An 18,985-nucleotide genomic window follows, 5' to 3' on the forward strand; every position below is an offset into this window, starting at 1 on the left:
CTCTGGATGGCACCCCTTATCTTTACTGTATTGACCACATCATAGAAATTGGTGTCACCCACAAACTTGCTGAAGGTGCACTCAACAGCGCTGTCCAAGTCAGCGACAAAGAGGTTGAATAGCACCAGTTGCACTTGCAGACTCCTTAAAAAATACTATTGTCTCCACACAGCCACTGAGCTATTGTCCACAACTCAGGCTGTGACCATCCACCCATTCCACATACAGTGAGTGGTCCGTCCATCAATTCATACAGGTCTCATACAGGGCATTACCAAATGTCTTCCACCAGTCCCAGTAGGCAGAAAGTGCCATCATCTCACAATCTACCCTCCAGGCAGTGTACCAACCCATCAGATTGTTTTGGCCTGCCAGCACACCACACAGATGAAATCTCACCATGGCCTTTCAAATCACAAGCCTGATGCACACCTTTCAGGTAGACATGTCCAAGTTATGCTCTCATCATGTGCTAATGGGCAAGGGATGTGAAAACAAGGACCCAAGGCCTCTTCCTGAATGCAGGCAATCAGCTTCTCAGGCAGAAGGGATCTTTCAGTCAGCCTGCCCAGCTGGTGCCTTCTGCTGGCTTACCAGAGACAGGGGAATGACCATGAGCTGCATTCCTAAAGGTACAGAGCTCAGCCCTGAATTCAAGGCTGTCCTATTGGCTACTACAGAAAGAATGTCTTCCAAGGCTCTTTGCCAGCCTTGTTCCTGCTGCAGGTCTGTCACCTCCACAGACAGAAATAACCTCTCAAACACCATCTCAGCCACATGCTTGCTACAAGGTGCTGAGTTCTGCTTGCACAAGTGACCTCACCTCACCTTATCTATCTCTGCCTCGTGGCCCGTTGCTCAGCGCTAGGGCAGCTCCGGGGGGCCCTGCCGGCTGCCGCTTCCCATTCCACCCCAAGGAGCCGCACTCTGTGCGCTGAGGCCACGTGGGCAGCGATCGGAGTGTGCTGGGGAAGCGGCCCGGGGTCCAGGCCTGGGACTTGGGAGTACGGCCTCCCCTCGCCGTGCCAAAGGGTTCTTCTCCCTGGGTCTCATTTTGGGACAGGCAGAGCGGTGATCTCTTTGGCTTGACGGGAAGGTGATGGGACCGGGCGCTCTCGAGGAGGGCTGATGAGCGCTGAACTGAGGGACAGAACTGATGTGATGAAATTAAACTCTGTAACCACAGAGTAGTTATAACACAGGTGGGCTTAATCAGCACTGCGCACATGCCGGATGCAGAGGGGGTAATGTCTCCTAACCTGCATACCGGAGAGCAAGAAAGGTACATACTTAAAGAGCAAGCTGATAACATGCACATTAGATGTCCAAGAAAAGGTTGGCATTTTACAATGTATCCACAAAATGATTGACATTCCCCCTTCCCCCCTCCCCCTCCGGCCCAAGTCTTTTACACGTGCTCTTTACACATGCATATCTCTCGGTGGTCTTTCCGATGAAGGTAATCGTGTTATTTTCTTGGGCTTGGGTCAGGATGGAGGACACTTGGCTGGCTCTGGTTGGTCGTCTCATTGGCCAGAACTCCATTCAATAACCCACTGCTTCTTTGTTAATTTGTGTTTTTATGGTCCGAGCCTGCTACCTTGCATGCCAGGGATAGTATACTGTAGGACAAGTGAAGGCAATGACAGAGCCTATATTTGAGAAATAGGCACTGGAGGAAAAGATATCAGAAAGGAATTGACTCACCCCTCCTGGTAACAGTGTGGAGAGAGGGACAAGCTGAGGAATGTGACCCTCCCCCATTCGTTCCGTCACACCACTGGAGAGTAGGGCAGGGGCAAAAGGGGGACCCGCACAGAGACAGACTGCACAGGAAGTATTGCAGAGGCAGAAGGGGTGGCTCCAGACCACCCCCGCTGCTCCAGGCACCCACACACCCATGTAGCCCACCCATTGGTTCAGGCTGTGACCCTGGAATTCTACTACAGATAGATAATGATGTTATTTGGAAAAATGGGAAACCCGCTGTCTGTGCTAATTGTCTGTAGAAGAGCATCTGTTATCGGCAGTGAGAACCTGGCTTAGCATGGTCAAGTAAACCTGAAATAAAGGGTGTTTAAATGCAGTAGAAAAGTGTGAATAAACTCAGAGAACAGTGTGAGTAAACCCAGAGAAAAATGTGAATAAACTCAGAGTAAAGTGTGAGTACACCTGGTGTAGTGTGTGACTAAACCCAGAGTAAAGTGTGTGTGTAGACCTGAAGTAAAGTGTAAGACGCAGACTAAGCTGTGAGTACACCCTTAGAAGAGAATGAGTAAAGTCTGGTGAAGTGTGCATAAACCCAAAGCAAGGTGCGAGTAAACTCAGACTAAAGTGTGAGTAAAACCCAGAGAAAGGTATGAGTACACCCGGTGTAGAGCATGTCTAAATGTGGCAAAGTGTGTGTAAATCGGGAAAAAAGTGTGGGGAGATGGAGTTAAGTATGGGAAGACACAGATTTAAGTGAGATAAAACGTGGAATAAAGTGTGTGCAAACCCTGAGTAAAGAGAGAGTAAATATGGAGTGGAATATGTGTAGAACATTGGTACAGTGTGAGAAAAACCCAGAGTAAACTTTGAGTAAGCTGGAAGTAAAGAGTGAATAAACCTGGAGTAAATGGTGAGTAAAAGCCAGAGAAAAGTTTGAATACCAATGCAAAATGTGAGTGAAAACAAAGTAAAATGTGAGTAAAAGCAGGAGAAACATAAGAGTAAACCCTGAGTAATCTGTGACAAAACCCACTGTAATCTCTGAGTAAACCTGAAGAAAAGCGTGAGTAAACTAGAAGTAAAGTGGTAGTAAACATGGAGTAAAGTGTTAATAAACATGGAATACAGCGTGTGTAAAATACACAGTAAAGTGTGAGTACACCCAAAGTATAGTAGTGACCAAACCCAGAGTAACGTGTGTGCAAACCCAGTATAGAGTATTAGTAAAACCAGGAGAAACCGAAGAGTAAACCTAGAGTAATGTGTGAATAAAACATGAGTAAAGTGTGAGTAAAACCTGGAATAAATGTCAAGTAAAATGCTGAGTAATGTATGAGCACCCTCAGAGTAAACTGTGAGTAAAACTGGAGTCAAGTGTGAGTGAACCTGGAGTCAAGTGTGAGTAAAAACCTAAATAAGCAGTAGAAAAAAACGGAGTAAAATGTGAGTGAACCCAGAGAAAAGAAAGAGAAAACCCAGAGTAAAGTGTGAAGAAACCAAAAATAATGTTTGAGTAAAATCGGAAATAAAGTTTGGGTAAACCTGGAGTAAAATGTGAGTAAAGCTGGAGTAGAGGGAGAGTAAAACACTAAGTAGACCTAGAGTAAAGTGTGAGTAAACACTCTGCAAAGTATAAGTAAACCTGAAGTAAAGTGTGAGTAAACCCTGAGGACAGTGTGAGTAAACATAAAGTGTGAGTAAACCTTCTAGAATGTGTGAGTAAACCTTCAGTGAAGCATGAGTAAAACCCAGAGTAAGGTGTGAGTACATCTCAAAGAGAGTGTGACTACAGCCAGTGCAATTTGTGCGTAAAACCCATAGAAAAGTCAAAGTAAAGCAGGCGTAAAGTGTGAGTAAACCCAGAGTAAAGTGTGAGTAAAACCTGAAAGAAGTTGTGAGTAAACCTGGAACAGCGTGTGGGTACACCCGGTGAGCAGTGTGTGTAATACCTGGAAAAAGCTAAGAAGAAAGCTTGAGTAATGCATGAATGAACCCAAAGTTTGAGTTAAACCCAGAGAAAGAGTGAGAAAAATGAGGAGAAAAGTGTGACTAATCACGGAACTGTGAGTAAACTTGGAGTAAAGTGTGAGTAATTTTGGAGTAAAGTGGGAGTGAAACATGAAGCAAGGTGAGACTACACCTGGAGTACCGTGTGAGAAAAACTAGGAGAAAAGTAAGAGTAAACACGGAGTAAACTGTAAATAAACTTGAATCAAAGTCTGAGTAAACCTGGAATAAAGTGTGAGTACATCCTGAAGTAAGGTGTGAATAAACCCGGTGTAAAGTGTCATGAAGTAAACGGTGAGTAAAACCATGTGAGAGGTAGATGGTGTTTTTGCAGTGGAAATTCCCAGTCACAAAGAAAGCTGCTGAACAGAGTAAGGTTGAGACTGGGGCGTTCCGACCTGAGTGGAATTGGCACAGGCAATATTGGGCCAGGTAATTACATAGGGCAGGGGAGAGTCCGGTACAGGACAGAACTACTGGGCAGATTGTTGATAATATTGTCCTCCTAGTGCCATAGAAAGTACAGAACACACCTAAAAACAAAGGGTTGGTAACAGACACTGTATGGAAATGTCAGGTAGCAACAGCGTTGGAAGGTTGTGAGCCTGAGATGCTCAACCAATGAGTGCCAGGAGAGGTTTTACCTGCATCGGACCCAGGGTATACAATGGGATGGATTTCACTGACTGGTTGTGCAATTTCTCCCTTGTCAGTAGGGGGTGTGCGCCCATTACTGCACTAATGAATAAATGGCTTTTCACAGAGATCTTGGCCTGCTTAGAAACTGTTGATCTTGAGCGTGTTTCTCACATAGATGTACAGGTGTGCCATCCCGGGCTGAGAGTGAGTTGGCAATAAACAGGTCCATCAAAAACAAGTTTGCAGTCAGAACCTCTTATAGCACAATCAGAATGTTTTGGACAGAGCAAGGCCATCTCATTTTTCACAGGACTCTCCTCCCCCAAGTCTCTAGCCTTCAGTCTGTTGACATGGCAATGCTCTTCCAAGCCTTTGAGCCAATTCCAGGCACACATCAGGCAAAGTGTTTCTCCTTGGTCTGCTACGTAACGCAGGACCTGAGGGCTGACACAACTGCAAGGAGAAAGGAGAACAGCGTGGTGCTGCAAAGGGAGCAGCACTGGAAAGACCCCGTCCTGCTGCTGCCCATGGCCGTGGCTCCAGGGAAGCAGCTGCAGCACAATCAAAAGGCAGCAGAGAGGGAGAGGCCATTGGGCGGTGAGGGGCAGCCCCACAGACAGCAGGGCTGCAGCTCCGTGTGGCAGTTCGGCTCTTGGTTCCTGCACCCCTCCTGTGTGCAGGGCTGCTCTCTGGGATCCAGAGGAGGTGGGAGATGAGATCAATGATATTCTGATGATTTCTTTATCTGGGTTACTTTTGTCCTTTAGGATTGCAGGACAGAAGACAAAGGTAGAAAATAAAGAAGAAATGTGATGAACAGTACTGCTTTATTGGAATTAAAATTACCATAGGAACAACAAAGCAGGAGTGAGGGCAAAGGAGATAAAATAAAGGCAGTCCGAGCTTTTCCATTTTAGTGGTGCCGAAGCAATGTATCTCCAAACAGTGTCCTGAGAGCTTGCTTGATCTCCTGGTTCGTCATGCTGTAGATCATGGGGCTCATTACTGGAGGTACCACTGTGTACACCACTGCCACCAACAGGTCCAGGGATGGGGACGAGATGGAAGGGGGCTTCAGGTAGGGTAGGCAAACATGCAAGTGGTGACAAACAGGGAAACCACGGCCAGGTGAGGGAGGCACGTGGAGAAGGCTTTGTGCCATCCCTGCTCAGAGGGCATCCTCAGCACAGCCCTGAAGATCGGCACATAAGAGAATAGAATGAAAGAAAAACATCCAAAAAAGATCACGGCACTAAATATGATAAGACCAAACTCCCTGAGGTAACAACGAGAGCAGGAGAGCTTGAGGATCTGGGGGATTTCACAGCAGAACCGGTTTATGGCAATGCCTTGGCAGAGTGGTTGATGGCAATGCCTTGGCAGAGTGGCAATGAAAATGTATTGGCAGTGTGCATCAGGGAATAGAGAACCCCGGTGCCCCAGGCAGCTGGCATGCTGGCACAAGCTCTGCTGCCCAGGAGGGCAGGGCAGTGATCCAGCTGAGGCAGTGCAGGCATCTCATCCCTAGATGGAAACACTGGGGCTAGAATGAGATTCAGCTCCACGTGGACCCACAGGAGCTGAGATTCCTCTGGTTCAGTTCAGGTGTGCACAAGGAGTTGCCTGCATGTGAGCTCCTGCTCTGAGTCCTTAGTCCTTCAGTGTGGAGTCAGTTGCTCACACACAGACCCTGGGTGGTGACCAAGGTGCCTGGGTGCACCTGGATGTGTGCTGGTGCTTGTAAAGTGTGTGGGAAATCCCTGTGATAGACACCTCCTTCCTCAGCATCAGCTGAGGACCAGAGAGGAGATAGAGGTATTCTTGGCCATCCTAAATGACAACAGACCCCTGCATTTGGGCTGCTCAAGTGTGCATTTTTCACTTGTCTCCATAGAGTATGCAGAGTTATGCAGCTGACTAAGGATGAGCTCATGAAAGCAGAGCCAAATCTTTTTCTCTTCTTCAACAGCTGCATATTCTGGACCTCAAGGCACTACAAAGCTAACACACATGTTTATTCAACTGATGAAACCTCAGTTTTAGTGGGCTCTTACATGAATGGCATCAGAAGCAGCCGAGTGTCATGCCAGTTCCCTGGGCTGTCCAGCACACTCACATGCAGCTGCAAATGCAGCACAGGGCCTTCAGGAAAGCCATGCCTTAAGAGCGTCTGTGCTGCTTGGACAAGCCTGAGCCCCACAGTGGATCTAATGTCTATTTACCATCTTCTGAACACAAATATAATAAATGAGCTATCCAGCCAGGCTAAATCCAATGGTGTTTCCCCATTAGGGTGGTTTCTTATGTGTTTTTACACTAATGAGAAAACCAAAACATGATGAACTAGAAATTTTTGTACAGTAGGAGGCCTGAGCTCTTGTTTGGACCACAGGGACACGGTTAAATGGCTTCCAGAACTGGGCTGAAGCACAAAAGGGATACAGAGTCTTTATGATGAATGGGCGAGGAGACAAGGAAGGGCGACTGCCCTCTGTGAGGGCGCACTGAGCTCTGCCTGGGGATGGCAGAGCAGCCAGGTCAGAGAGAAAGGAAATGGCCAACTGAGGAGCCCAACAGTGTCTGTTCCTGGCTTCCTGATCAGGAAGAGCAAGTGGAAGGTGCCCTCTACAGACAGATGGGAGCCTCATGGTGTCAGGCCCTTGTCTGCATTGTGGGCTTTTTTCACTCTAGTGTCTGCTGCAGGGACAGCACAGCAGGACATATGCCATCCTGGAGATCCCTGGAGAGCACTGATGGCAGCTTCCTGACCAAGCCATAGAGGAACCAAAGGGGAGAGGTGCTCTGCTGGATCTCATACTCACCAGGAAGGAAGGGGTTGTAGGGAAAGTGAAGAATCAAAGAGAACCTGGACTGTGGTGGCCATGGGATGGTGGAGCTGAGGAGCCTGAATGGGGGGGCAAAAGACAAGCTCGCACCCTTGGGCTTCAGCAGGGCAGACCTAGGCTTGTTCAAGTGTCTGTCGGGTACAGTCCAGCAGGGTAAGGCTCTCAGCCGAATAGGGTCAAAATATGTGGTAACTATCTCAGGATCACCGCTTCTAAGCAGAGTTAAGTCCATTCCAAGAAGTGGAAGCCAAGTAAAAATATCGGAAGTCCTGCAGGAATGGTAATGGATTGGCCTGGTCAAACCCAAACACAGAAAGGAAGCAGACAGGGAGTGGAGGCAAGAAGAGATCACCTGGCAGCAATGCAGGGACTTTGTCCAGCGTACCTGCTGAGATGAATTTAGGAATGTTGGAGTTAAACTGCAATTCAATGTGCCCAGGCATATCAAAGACAAGAAGGGCTTGTAGAAAGATATGTAGGCTACAAAAGGAAGGCTGGGGAGAATGTGGGCCCACAGTAGAATGGGACAGGGAACCTGGTGAGACAGGACATGGAAAAATCTCTGATACTCCTTTCCTTCCTGACCTCACTGTTTATTAGTTGGACTGGGCTTCTTGGAATCCTAGGTGCCAGAGACAGGAGGGAAACGTTGGTGCAAGGCAGATGTGCCCTTGGTGATAGAGGAGTAGATCAGGGAATGCCTAAGCAAACAAGATCCTGAGTTGGAAGAGTGACAGGAGTCACAGAATCTTTGAGCAGATTGGGTTGGAGGGGCCATAAATACCATTTCCATCCAGTTCCAACTCCCTTGCTGTGGGAAGAGCTGTCAGCCGGTAGATCTGGATGCCTGGGGCCCTTGACATCATGAACATCTGCAGGGATGGGGCAGCCACAACTTCTCTGGGCTACCTGTTCCACACCTGTACCGTGCCTCACATCATGATCTATGCAATGGAAGGAATGCCTTCCAAACATCAGATGTAATGTCCGTGGCTGTACCCCCCCACACATCCAAATGAGGCAGGAAGGAAGAAGACCAAAGGAAAAGTACTATTTGAAAGCTTTTTAAGTATCTTTTAACTTATTCAGGGAGCCTGGTTCCATGTTTAAACGAGCTCTTGGTGTGAGAAAACATAAAGTGGAAGGGAAAGAAGAAGTGGAATAGACTGCAACATTTTTACAGATTACAGTATCACACTTACACACACACACACAAAATCAAACATACATAAAGTATAAAGAACCATCCCTGGGAATCATGTGAGGCAGATGTGCATTTTATTGAAGCTGGAATAGTGCACATTTTGCAACACTTTGCTGAGAGCATGCTTGATCTCCTTGTTCCTCATGCTGTAGATTATAGGGTTCAGCGTTGGAGGGAGAACAGAATACAGAAATGACACCATCAGATCCAGGGATGGGGAGGAGTTGGAGAAGGGCTTCATTTGGGCAAAAGAGCCAGTGCTGAGAAACAGGGAGACCACGGCCAGATGAGGGAGGCACGTGGAGAAGGCTTTGTGCCGTCCCTGCTCAGAGGGCATCCTCAGCACGGCCCTGAAGATCTGCACATAGGACACAACAATGAAGACAAAAAACACTAAGGCTAAACAGACACTAAAAAGGAGAAACCCAACTTCCCTGAGGTAGGATTTGAAGGATTTTGAGCAGGAGAGCTTGAGGATGTGGGGGATTTCACAGAAGAACTGATCCACAGCATTGCCTTGGCACAGAGGCAGGGAAAATGTACTGGCAGTGTGCAGCAGGGAATTAAAGAATTCAATGCCCCAGGCAGCTGCTGCCATGGTGGCACAAGCTCTGCTGTCCATCAAGGTCCTGTAGTGCAGGGGCTTGCAGATGGCAACGTAGCGGTCATAGGACATCATGGTGAGAAGAAAATATTCTGCTGAGATAAAAAACACAAACAGAAATACCTGAACAACACATCCTGTGTAGGAAATGGCCTGGGTGTCAAAGATAATATTGGCCATGGCTTTGGGGAGAGTGGTGGAGATGCAGCCCAGGTCGAGGAGGGCGAGGTTGAGGAGGAAGAAGTACATGGGGGTGTGCAGGCGGTGGTCGCAGGCTACGGCTGTGCTGATGAGGCCGTTGCCCAGGAGGGCAGCCAGGTAGATGCCCAGCAAGAGCCAGAAGTGCAGGAGCTGCAGCTGCCGCGTGTCTGCCAACGCCAGGAGGAGGAACTCACTGATGGAGCTGCTGTTGGGCATCTGCAGTTCCTGGGCATGGAGTCCTGTTCAGAGCACAGGAGATAATGACCAGACAAGAACATTCTCAGTGACGCTCATACCCCAATTCTATAAAGACTTTCTTTCTTTAAGGACAGTGTTCATTTAGTTCCAGCACTTGAATTTAACTTCATGAGGTTCATTATTCTATAAGAAGTAGAGCTGAAGGAGCTTTAACCCTTCCTCTCATTTCCTAATCATATCCCAGCCTCCTGGATAATTTCCTCTTAGGAGCTTTTTCCGTGTCTGATATCTTTACCCTGTCTGCACTAAGGGTGCCCATCCCTTCTTCTGTGCACTTAAATTTCTCTTAGGGAAAGCTGCCTGTTTGCAGGGTAGTTCCATGTTCGTGTCTGCAGAAAAAAAAAAAAAAAAAAAAAAAGACGATTATCTCAGCTGGTGCTGTCCTTTGTGGGAGGAGAGGCTGATAGCACATGAGGAGATTGCTCACATAACAGCAGACATGCCATCAACAGCTCTGACACTGCAGTACGGAAACCCTCAGCTGGAGCTTGTTCTTCCCCACAGTTAGGAAACATGGTGTGTCTTTATGGTGTGACCTGCTATGGGTTGTCTCAAATTCAGTGATACCTCCAGGAAAAGCATCTGCATGGCCTGCAGCGAGAGACTTACCTTGTCAAAAGCTGTGAGCCATCCTCCTGCAGTGAGCTTTCAGCCTGCTCACAGCCCATACATCCTGTAATCCCTCTCTTCTTTCTCTTCTCTCCTCATGACACCTGCAGTTCATTCCCCCAGCCCTGCTGTGCTGTGCAGAAGAGCTGCTCCTGGGCACAGCTGTCTCTCTGCAGCACTGCCCACTTGTAGGAGCTCTCTGTATCCCGGAAGTCTGGCCCAGATCAGCAGCAGAGGATGTCATTTTTATCCTTCCCACTCATTTCCCCTGAGATGGCCCTGAGTCTCCACAGCCAACAGCTCCTGAAAGACAACAGCATCATGACTGTACTTGGAAATCTGCTGATTTAACCACCAAATGACAGTGACCCATTCCAGACACATGGTTAGTCATACCAGAGAGTGTTTGCTGTAACGAAAAGGCACACAGGGAAGCACATGGAGGGGTGGCCTTCCTCTGGGCAGGGCAGTGATCCAGCTGAGGCAGTTTGGGCATCTCATCCCTTGATGGAAACCCTGGGGCTGAAATGGGATTCAGCTTTCCACAGGCCCACAGGAGCTGGGATTCCTCTGGTTCAGTTCAGGTGTGCACAAGGAGTTGCCTGCATGTGAGCTCCTGCTCTGAGTCCTTGGTCCTTCAGCGGGGATCAGTTGCTCACACACAGACCCTGGGCAATGACCAAGGTGCATCAGACAGCTTCAACTGATGAAACCTCTGTTTTCTATTGGCTCACATGTAAATGGCGTCAGAAGTAGCCAAGTATCAAGCCAGTTCCCAGGGCTGTCCAGTACACTCATGTGCAGCAACAAATGCAACACTTGGCCTTCAGGATAGCCATGGCCCAGGAGTTTACATGTTGCTTAGTGAACCCCACAATGTGTCCAGTGCCTGTGTGTCACGTTCTGAACACAAATACCATAGATGCGCTATACAGCCAGGCTAACTCCAAAAGTGCCTCCAAATTAGGATGTTTACTTACGTGTTTTTGCAACAGTGAGAACACCAACACATGCTGAGCTAGAAATTTTTGTATAGTTGCAGGCCTGAGCTCTTGTTTGGACCACAGGGGCATGGTTAAATGGCTTCCACAACTGGACGGTCGCACAAGGGGAATACAGTGTCTTTACAATGGATGTGATTTTTTTCTACCCCACTCATGTCCCCTGAGAATTTCCTGGGTGTCCATGGCCAACAGCTCCTGAAAGACAACAGCATCATGATTGTATTTTGTCTTGGATCTGCAAATGATGTCCAGACTGTTGGAATAGCACGACCCTCTTGCCATGGCATGCACCACTCCCATTTGGCATCACGTTGTAATGCACAGCTGTTGTAGGCTGTGAGGATGTCCAGTATGAACAGGTAGTCAACCAGAATGCCACATTCAAGTTCAGAAGTTTCATATCCAAGTCAGAGGCACCATTGTCTCACTGGAAGAGTTTGACTCTGGAGATGTCATGTTTGATGCTAACTCACATGCAGAGGAACAATTAATGACTCCAAGCATCTCAGCAACAATATGCAGGAAGTGTTCTGAGTAGCTATAACCAGAGAGAATGCCGTCTTCTGAACACCAGAACCATGGTGTGGATGCAAGATCGAGCCAGGTTAAACCCACTGATGCTTCTGATTTGGGATGCTTCCTGGAGCGTCTTTACCTAATGTATTCATCCAAAGGAATAAACAAGACGGAGCAGATTACCTTGAGTGTGACCACATGGCATGTGCAGGACAGCCACGGGATCAGGCCCAGCCAATGTGGATTCATGAATGATGGGTCCTGCTTGACCTCCCTGCTCCTACTCTGACCAGATGACCTGCCTGGTGCACGAGGGAAAAGCTGTGGATGTGATCTACCTAGACTTTGTCAAAGCCTTTGGTTTTGTCTCCCACAGCACTCTCCTGGAGAAGCTGGCAGCCCATGGCTTGGGCAGGTGTTCTGTTTGCTGGATAAAGAACTGGCTGGATGGCCAGGCCCAGGGGGTGGTGGTGAATGGAGTTAGATCCTGCTGGTGGCCAGTCACGAGTGGTGTTCCTCAAGGATAAGCGCTGGGACCTGCCCTGTTTAATATCCTTATTGACCAATGGCTGATGACAGCGGGCTGAGCTTTAGCAAGACAAAGTGCTGAGTCTTACAGTTTGGTCATGATAAGCCCATGCACTGCTAATGGCCTGGGGCAGTGTGGCTGGCCAGCTGCAAGGAGGAAAAGGAGCTGGGTGTGTTAGCGAAGCACAATTGGTTCCGGATGAAACATGCAAAATTTCATCCAAGCTTAAGAAAATATTTCTTTACTGTATGCTGCTGATTAGCAGAAGTGGCTGCTCAGAGAGTTACGTTGCCTGTAGGTATTCAAAAGACTTGTAGTGCCACTCTTGGAAATGCAATTCTGCAGCCCTGTGCACAGGTGGAGGCCTGTGATGAATGGTGTTCCCAGAGGTTCATCTTGGGATTGGTGACCTTCATCATGTTTATGAGTGAAATAGAGAGTGGGATGGAGTGTACCCACAACAAGTCTGATGATGACACCAAGCTGAGGGGTGCAACTGATACAACAGAAGGAACAGATGTCATCCAGAGGGACCGGAACAAATTGGAAATGGAGCAAACGTGAACTTGATGAGATTCAACAAGCCCAAATGCAAGGTGTTGAACATGGGTTGGGGCAATCCCAGATATGTGCACAGGTTGGGAAAAGATCTCACTGAGAGCATCTCTGCGGAGCAGGATTTGGGGGCCCTGATGGACAAAACGCTGGACATAAGAAAGCAGTGTGCGCTTGCAGCCCAAAGACGAACAGCATCCTGGGCTACAACCAAGGGGACTGGCCAGCACAGTGAGGGAGTTGTTTGTCCCACCTGCTCTGACCCCATCACACCCCATATGGATTACTGCATCGAGGTCTGGGGCTCCCAACACAAGAAGGATGTGGAGCTGTTGGAGTCCATCTAAGAGGAGATCCACCAAGATGATCAGAAGGACGGAGAGCTTCTCCTATGAAGACAGGCTGAGGCAGCTGTGCTTGTTCAGCTTGGAGAAGAGAGGGCTCTGGGGAAACCTCACTGCGACCTTCCAGTATTTAAAAAGAGCTCATAGGCAGGAAGGAAATCAACTTTCTGCACAGTACGAATATGGCAGGACAAGGGGGAACAGTTTCTACTAAAAGAGGAAACATTTAGATTATGTATTAGGAGGAAATTCTTTGCTCAGAGGGTGGTAAAGCACTGGAACAAGTTGTCCAGAGATGCTGGACAACAAGGAGGTGCTCAAGGCCAGGCTGGATTTGGCCCTGGACAACCTGATCTAATGGGTGGCAACCTGACCATGGCAGGGCAGTTAGAAGGGATATGTTAGGTTCCTTCCAACCTAACACATTCTATGACTTAATGATTCTCTGATAAGTGCCACCAAGAACGGAGCTCTAGGTCCAGCAGTTGGTCACTTACAGATCACCCTGGGACTCTCAGTCTGTGTCCTCCAATCTGTGGAGAACCCCCGGAAACATAACAGGAGGGAGCAACTCCTTGGCTGCATGGCTGACACCAGCTTTGGAAGCAACCTCCAGGATTCTGTCCCTGCCCTGAGCAGCTGTGGGGGATGGAGAGGTCAGTTTGACCGCTTTGAATGCTGACTTGATGATAATGAGGCTCTGGGAAAAAGAAAGAAGGGCTGAGTAACGGGATGTTTTGCATCTAAGCATAAGATAAGCTCGCTGCTGTTATGAAGATTTGTTATGAAACTTGCTTGAATTCTAGCACTTTTTCAGCAGGCCATCCGGACACACACTCTTCCCACTGCTCTGCACATTTCCCATCCCTTGCACATTGCTCACTCAGATAGCTCCCAACTATCTGGCTGATCTGTGACCTTCAGGGAGATTACTGGAACCTGCTCCATCTCTCCAAAGTCGGATGGACTCTCTTGTCAACTCCTTAACTATAATTATATCTGTTCCTTCCTCTCTCTTTCTAACTCATTTCTTGTACAAGTATTCCTTGTGAAAGAAAAATCTCAGTAGATGCAGCTTGGACAGGGCATGCAGTTGATCACTGTGTTTTTCTGTTCATACAATTGCATTACTTTTCCTTCTGTTTGTTGGCAAAAAAAGAGAAATCTTTCATTGCCCACGTGGAGTTGGTTCTCTGAGGAAAGCCAGAGGGAATTGGTGCAAAGGAGGTTTAACAGAGAGCTGGAGACTCCAGAGGAGAAGATGTGAGGAAAAGTGATGCCAGTCCCATAAGGCCAATGGGAGTAGAAATGGGGTGGGGAAGTTGAGGACATTTGTCCACGACAGTGAGAGAGGAAAGCTCATTAGGGGGCATCCTGGATCAGTATCAACTGCCAAGTGCTGCTTTAAATTCTTGTTTAAACACAACCATAAATAAATAAATAAATATGGAGACTTCTTAAATGCCCATCTGACTCTTGCTCTTTAAGCTTTCTCCAGATACCTCACCAGTTAGCTGTACGTGTTCTGAACACCTGAAGAAGATGACAGGAAGGCACAAGGCACAGGAGGGCTCTTTACGTTGTAATGGACCCCATGGGACTTTTGCTGCTGAGTCCATCAACCTCCACTGAAGAGAGAAGATGGCATAAAGTGCTCAAGAAGACCAAGTCAGAAGGAACAGAGAAGTTTCTTGGAGTATTAATGGGCTCCACTGAGGGCTACTAACAAGAAATCTTCCCCAGGGACTTGTTAGAGCAGATAATTGGCAGCCATGGTTACAGGCAGGCAAAGGCTCTGGGATGGTGGCTGTGATGCTGAGAAAAGCCTCCTTTGTCTTATGAAGCAGAAAGGCCAAGCCCTGATCCCCAGACCCTTGGCAGGGAGATCCTGTCCCTCCTGCAGGCTCAGGGCCCTTCCTGGGGCAGTGGGATGCAGGTTTGTATGAGGTCAAATGAAAGACAAGGCGGCAGCAGCTCCCAGGCTCTGCTTGGGGTGCAAGGATGCCATGAGGCCCAAGTCTTGGTTGGGCTGTTTGTCCTGTGGACTGTGGGATGTGAGAAGGGCCCAGTCTGAACAAGCAGTCAGTGACTGCCCTCTGAGCAGGGACGGCACAAAGCCTTCTCCACGTGCCTCCCTCACCTGGCCGTGCTCTCCCTGTTTCTCAGCAATGCCATTTTTGCCGGTCTGAGGCCCCCCTCTGTTTCCTCCCAACCCCTGGATCTGACGATGGCAGTTCTGTACTCAGTCATGCCTCCGACCCTGAATCCCCTCATCTACAGCATGAGGAACCAGGAGCTCAAGGATGCAGTGAGGAAAATGATAACATGGACTCATTTCAGTAGGGATAAACTTCTCATCTATCTCTACAAATGATTCACAGTCTTCTCCATCATGGGCTTATTTTACGTTCCTTTCTGTTTATACTATTTATTTATTTTCATTAATAATTTCATTTTTATTTGCTGTTCATATATATGTTTGTGTGTATAATAATCATTAGTGGTAATCATGTTCCTATACATGTGTTTGGATTCCTTCCACTTCTACTGAGGCATCACCCTGCTCTGTTTCTTCTGGAGCCCATATGAACTCTGGGTCAGTGCTGACTCCCACAGACACTGTGTTCCATCTCTGTCTCTGCGGGCAAATGAGATGGCAGCAGGCACTGTGGAGCTGATATGGGCTGGATTAGTGGAAGGAATCAGTGTATTAGCCTGAGGACCAATATATTACTTCAACAAAAGGAATCAGTGTGTGCTCAACCTAAAACTTCCCTGTTTAGTTTCACTTGGTGTGTGAACAGCCCTGTCTTTATCAATGACCCTGTTTCACAGAAGCACTGCAATCACAACGGACTGCTTCTTTCTTTGCCTCCACCAGGTGCAAGGACTTGTTCTCGGGCTTGGTATAAAGCGTTTGGACTTAGAGTGCATCAAGATAAAAAGTTGCTGATTGTGGCAAAACAAGGAATGGAAATTTGCTAAAGTGGGGGAAAAGAGCTAAAAGTTGAGCCAGGTGGCACTGTGATGAAGAGGAAGATGAAATAAAGGGGAGGAAGTAGGTGTTGTGAGAAGGAGGATGTGTGGTGTCAGGGGCTGTGCTGGGGGCACACCTCTGTACCACTGCACGCATGCTGCCCCACACAGTGCCTGCGTAGAGCTGCCAGGGACTGCCTATGGGTTTGTGGGGTCAGGCTGTCCTGCAGCAGGGAAGGCACACGGAGACACCGTGCTGCAGGGCTGGGACCCCAAAAGCACCCTGGAACTCAGCGCCCAGCTGCACTGTGCTCACCTTGCCTGGCTCCCAGCTGCCCTCCATGCTGCTCTGTCACTGCCTCTCCTCAACAGGACGGGGAAGAAAGCACACTTAAAGAATTCCTGGGTTGAGTCAAAAAGCACTTTATTCTTTCCTTGCGTAAAACCCACTGACAGTAAATTCTGTGTGTTAATGGCTGCGCATCAAATGCAGGTTTCTCTACACACTTTGAAACAGCTATTGAATTCAGCGTCTCTTTCACCTTAGTATATTAGTTGGAACTACACCTAACCCACAACACATTTGACTAATATTTTGTATATTTTAATAGATTTCCAACACTGAAATCTGCTCACAGTCAGTTAGGATTTCACATACTTCCTATTCCTTATTTATTTTATTCCTGTTTACTGCAATTGAAGTGATTTGCTATGTTTGCATTTCATCTTTGTTGTCTCACCTCCTGACCTATTTTCCTGATTCTTATCGATAACTTCCTAAATTACCCATGTGCCAGTTAGTTATTTCTGCTCTTGCTGTCACATCCAGTCTGTTGTGTCACTGCAGCTTGGGTAATGATTGACTTGAGAATGCTTTGGTCACTGCTGAACTCCAGACCATTCCGACAGGAGCTCTCTGGATACTGAAGTGAAGGTTGCTATGTTACAGAAACACACTTATATACCAGGTACCAGCTGTAAGCAAATAAGTAATCTAATAAACAATTTCTTTGTGTGTGCAGTAACAAGATGAATTTTGCTGTAAAACAACGTTGGTTCTGAGATTTACTGTGTTTTGTTTAGCTCAGTATTTTCAGGATCTAAATGGGAAATCAGTATTTTCCCAAAGCTTCATTACATTTTATGGTTCTTTATGGTCAGAATGATAATGTGGACGCTTTGACAATACATCTGTTAAACAGACTGGTACAAAAATCTACCTGGACTTCTGAAAGGCCTTTGGCATGGTCCCCATCACATCCTTATCTCCGTGAAGAGATGTGTGAGATGGATTTGAAGGGCGGACTGCTCATTGGATAAGAAATTGGTTGGAAGGTCGCAGCCCATTGACTGTTACCAAATGCCATTTACCAAATGGCTGTCTGGGAAATGGGCTCCGCCAGGTGGAGGCCGATCACAAGTGCTGTCCCCAGGGGTCAGCCTTGGGACCAGAGCTCTTCAACGCCTATCTGTGGCATGGATGATGAGATACAGCACACCCTCAGCAAGTTTGCTGATGTCACCAATCTGTGTGGTGCAGTTGGCATGACAGAATGAAGAGGTGCCATCCAGAGGGACCTGGACAGGCTTGGAAAGTTGGCCCAATGAAAGACCATGAGGTTCAACAAGATCAAGTGCAAGGTTTTGCACTTGTGTTGGGACAATCCTAGGTATGAGTACAGAGTGTAAGAACTCCTACTTGTGAGCAGTCCTGTGAGGAAGGACGTAGAGGTCCTGGGAGATGGAAACCTTAACAGAAGTGCTTGCAGCCTGAGAGGCCAACTGTACCCTGGGCTGCATCAACAGAGAGGTGGCCATCAGAGCGAGGGAGGGCATTGTCCTTCTCGAGTCAGCTTGCATTTGTGCATGGCATTGCTTTGACTCTCATGAATATCCTTGCACGTGGCCTTGTTGATCTTGATGAGGTTCACACAGACCCACCTCTGTAGCTTGTCAGGGTCCCTCTGGGTGGCATCCCTTCTCTTTACTGTGTTGACCACATCACAGAAATTGGTGTCACCCACAAACTTGCTGAACGTGCACTCAACATTGTTGTCCAAGTCAGCAACAAAGAGGTTAAATAGCACCAGTGCCACCTGCAGACCCCTGAAAAATACTTTTGTCTCCACAAAGCCAGTGAGCTGTTGTCCACAACTCTGGCTGTGACCATCCATCCAATTCCACATACAGTGAGTGGTACATCCATCAATTCGTGCCTCATGCTTCTCTCTGCAGAGAGAAGGGTCTCATACAGGGCCATATCATATGTCTTCCACCAGTCCCGGTAGACGGAAAGTGCCATCATCTCACAATCTATCCTCCAGGCAGTGTACCAACTCATCAGCTTCTCTTGGCCTGCCAGCACACCACACACATGAAATCTCACCATAACCTTTCAAGTCACAAGCCTGATGTACACCTTTCAGGAAGACATGTCCAAGTTATGCGCTCATCATGTGCTAATGTGCAAGGGATGTGAAAACAAGGACCCAAGGCCTCTTCCTGTATGCAGGAAATCAGCTCTCAGGCAGAAGGGATCTCTCAATCCACCTGCCCAGCTGGTGCCTTCTGCTGGCTTACCAGAGACAGGGGAATGACCATGAGCTGCATTCCTAAAGGTACAGAGCTCAGCCCTGAATTCAAGGCTGTCCTATTGGCTACTACAGAAAGAATGTCTTCCAAGGCTCTTTTCCAGCCTTGTTCCTGCTGCAGGTCTGTCACCTCCAGAGACTGAAATAACCTCTGAAACACCATCTAGCCACGTTTGTTACAGGGTGGTGAGTTCTGCTTACACAGGTGACCTCACCTCAACATTTCTATGTGTAAACTTATCTATAACATATCAGTGCCTCCCTCTGGTTGAGGAGTGGATGGTGCAGAAGTGTCTGGGTGGGATCAGTGTGCACACATCCATGGGTCCAAATGGGATGCATCCACGTGTGCTGAGGGAGGTGGCAGAGGTGACTGCTGAACCACTCTCTGT

General features: G+C 47.8%; 1 protein-coding gene across 1 annotated transcript; it reads right to left on the minus strand.

The window, feature by feature from the left end:
• Window positions 1-8,458: 8,458 nt before the first annotated feature.
• On the minus strand, window positions 8,459-9,728 carry LOC112530811 (olfactory receptor 14A16-like). The gene is made up of 2 exons (XM_040654659.1): window positions 9,705-9,728; window positions 8,459-9,427 (listed from the first exon to the last, which is right to left on the minus strand). The coding sequence occupies exons 1-2, from the start codon at window positions 9,726-9,728 to the stop codon at window positions 8,459-8,461; spliced, it is 993 nt and encodes a 330-aa protein (XP_040510593.1).
• Between the last annotated feature and the right edge of the window lie 9,257 nt (window positions 9,729-18,985).

This window comes from Gallus gallus, chromosome 33 (assembly GCF_016699485.2).
Source record: "Gallus gallus isolate bGalGal1 chromosome 33, bGalGal1.mat.broiler.GRCg7b, whole genome shotgun sequence".
Classification (NCBI taxonomy): Eukaryota; Metazoa; Chordata; class Aves; order Galliformes; family Phasianidae; genus Gallus; species Gallus gallus.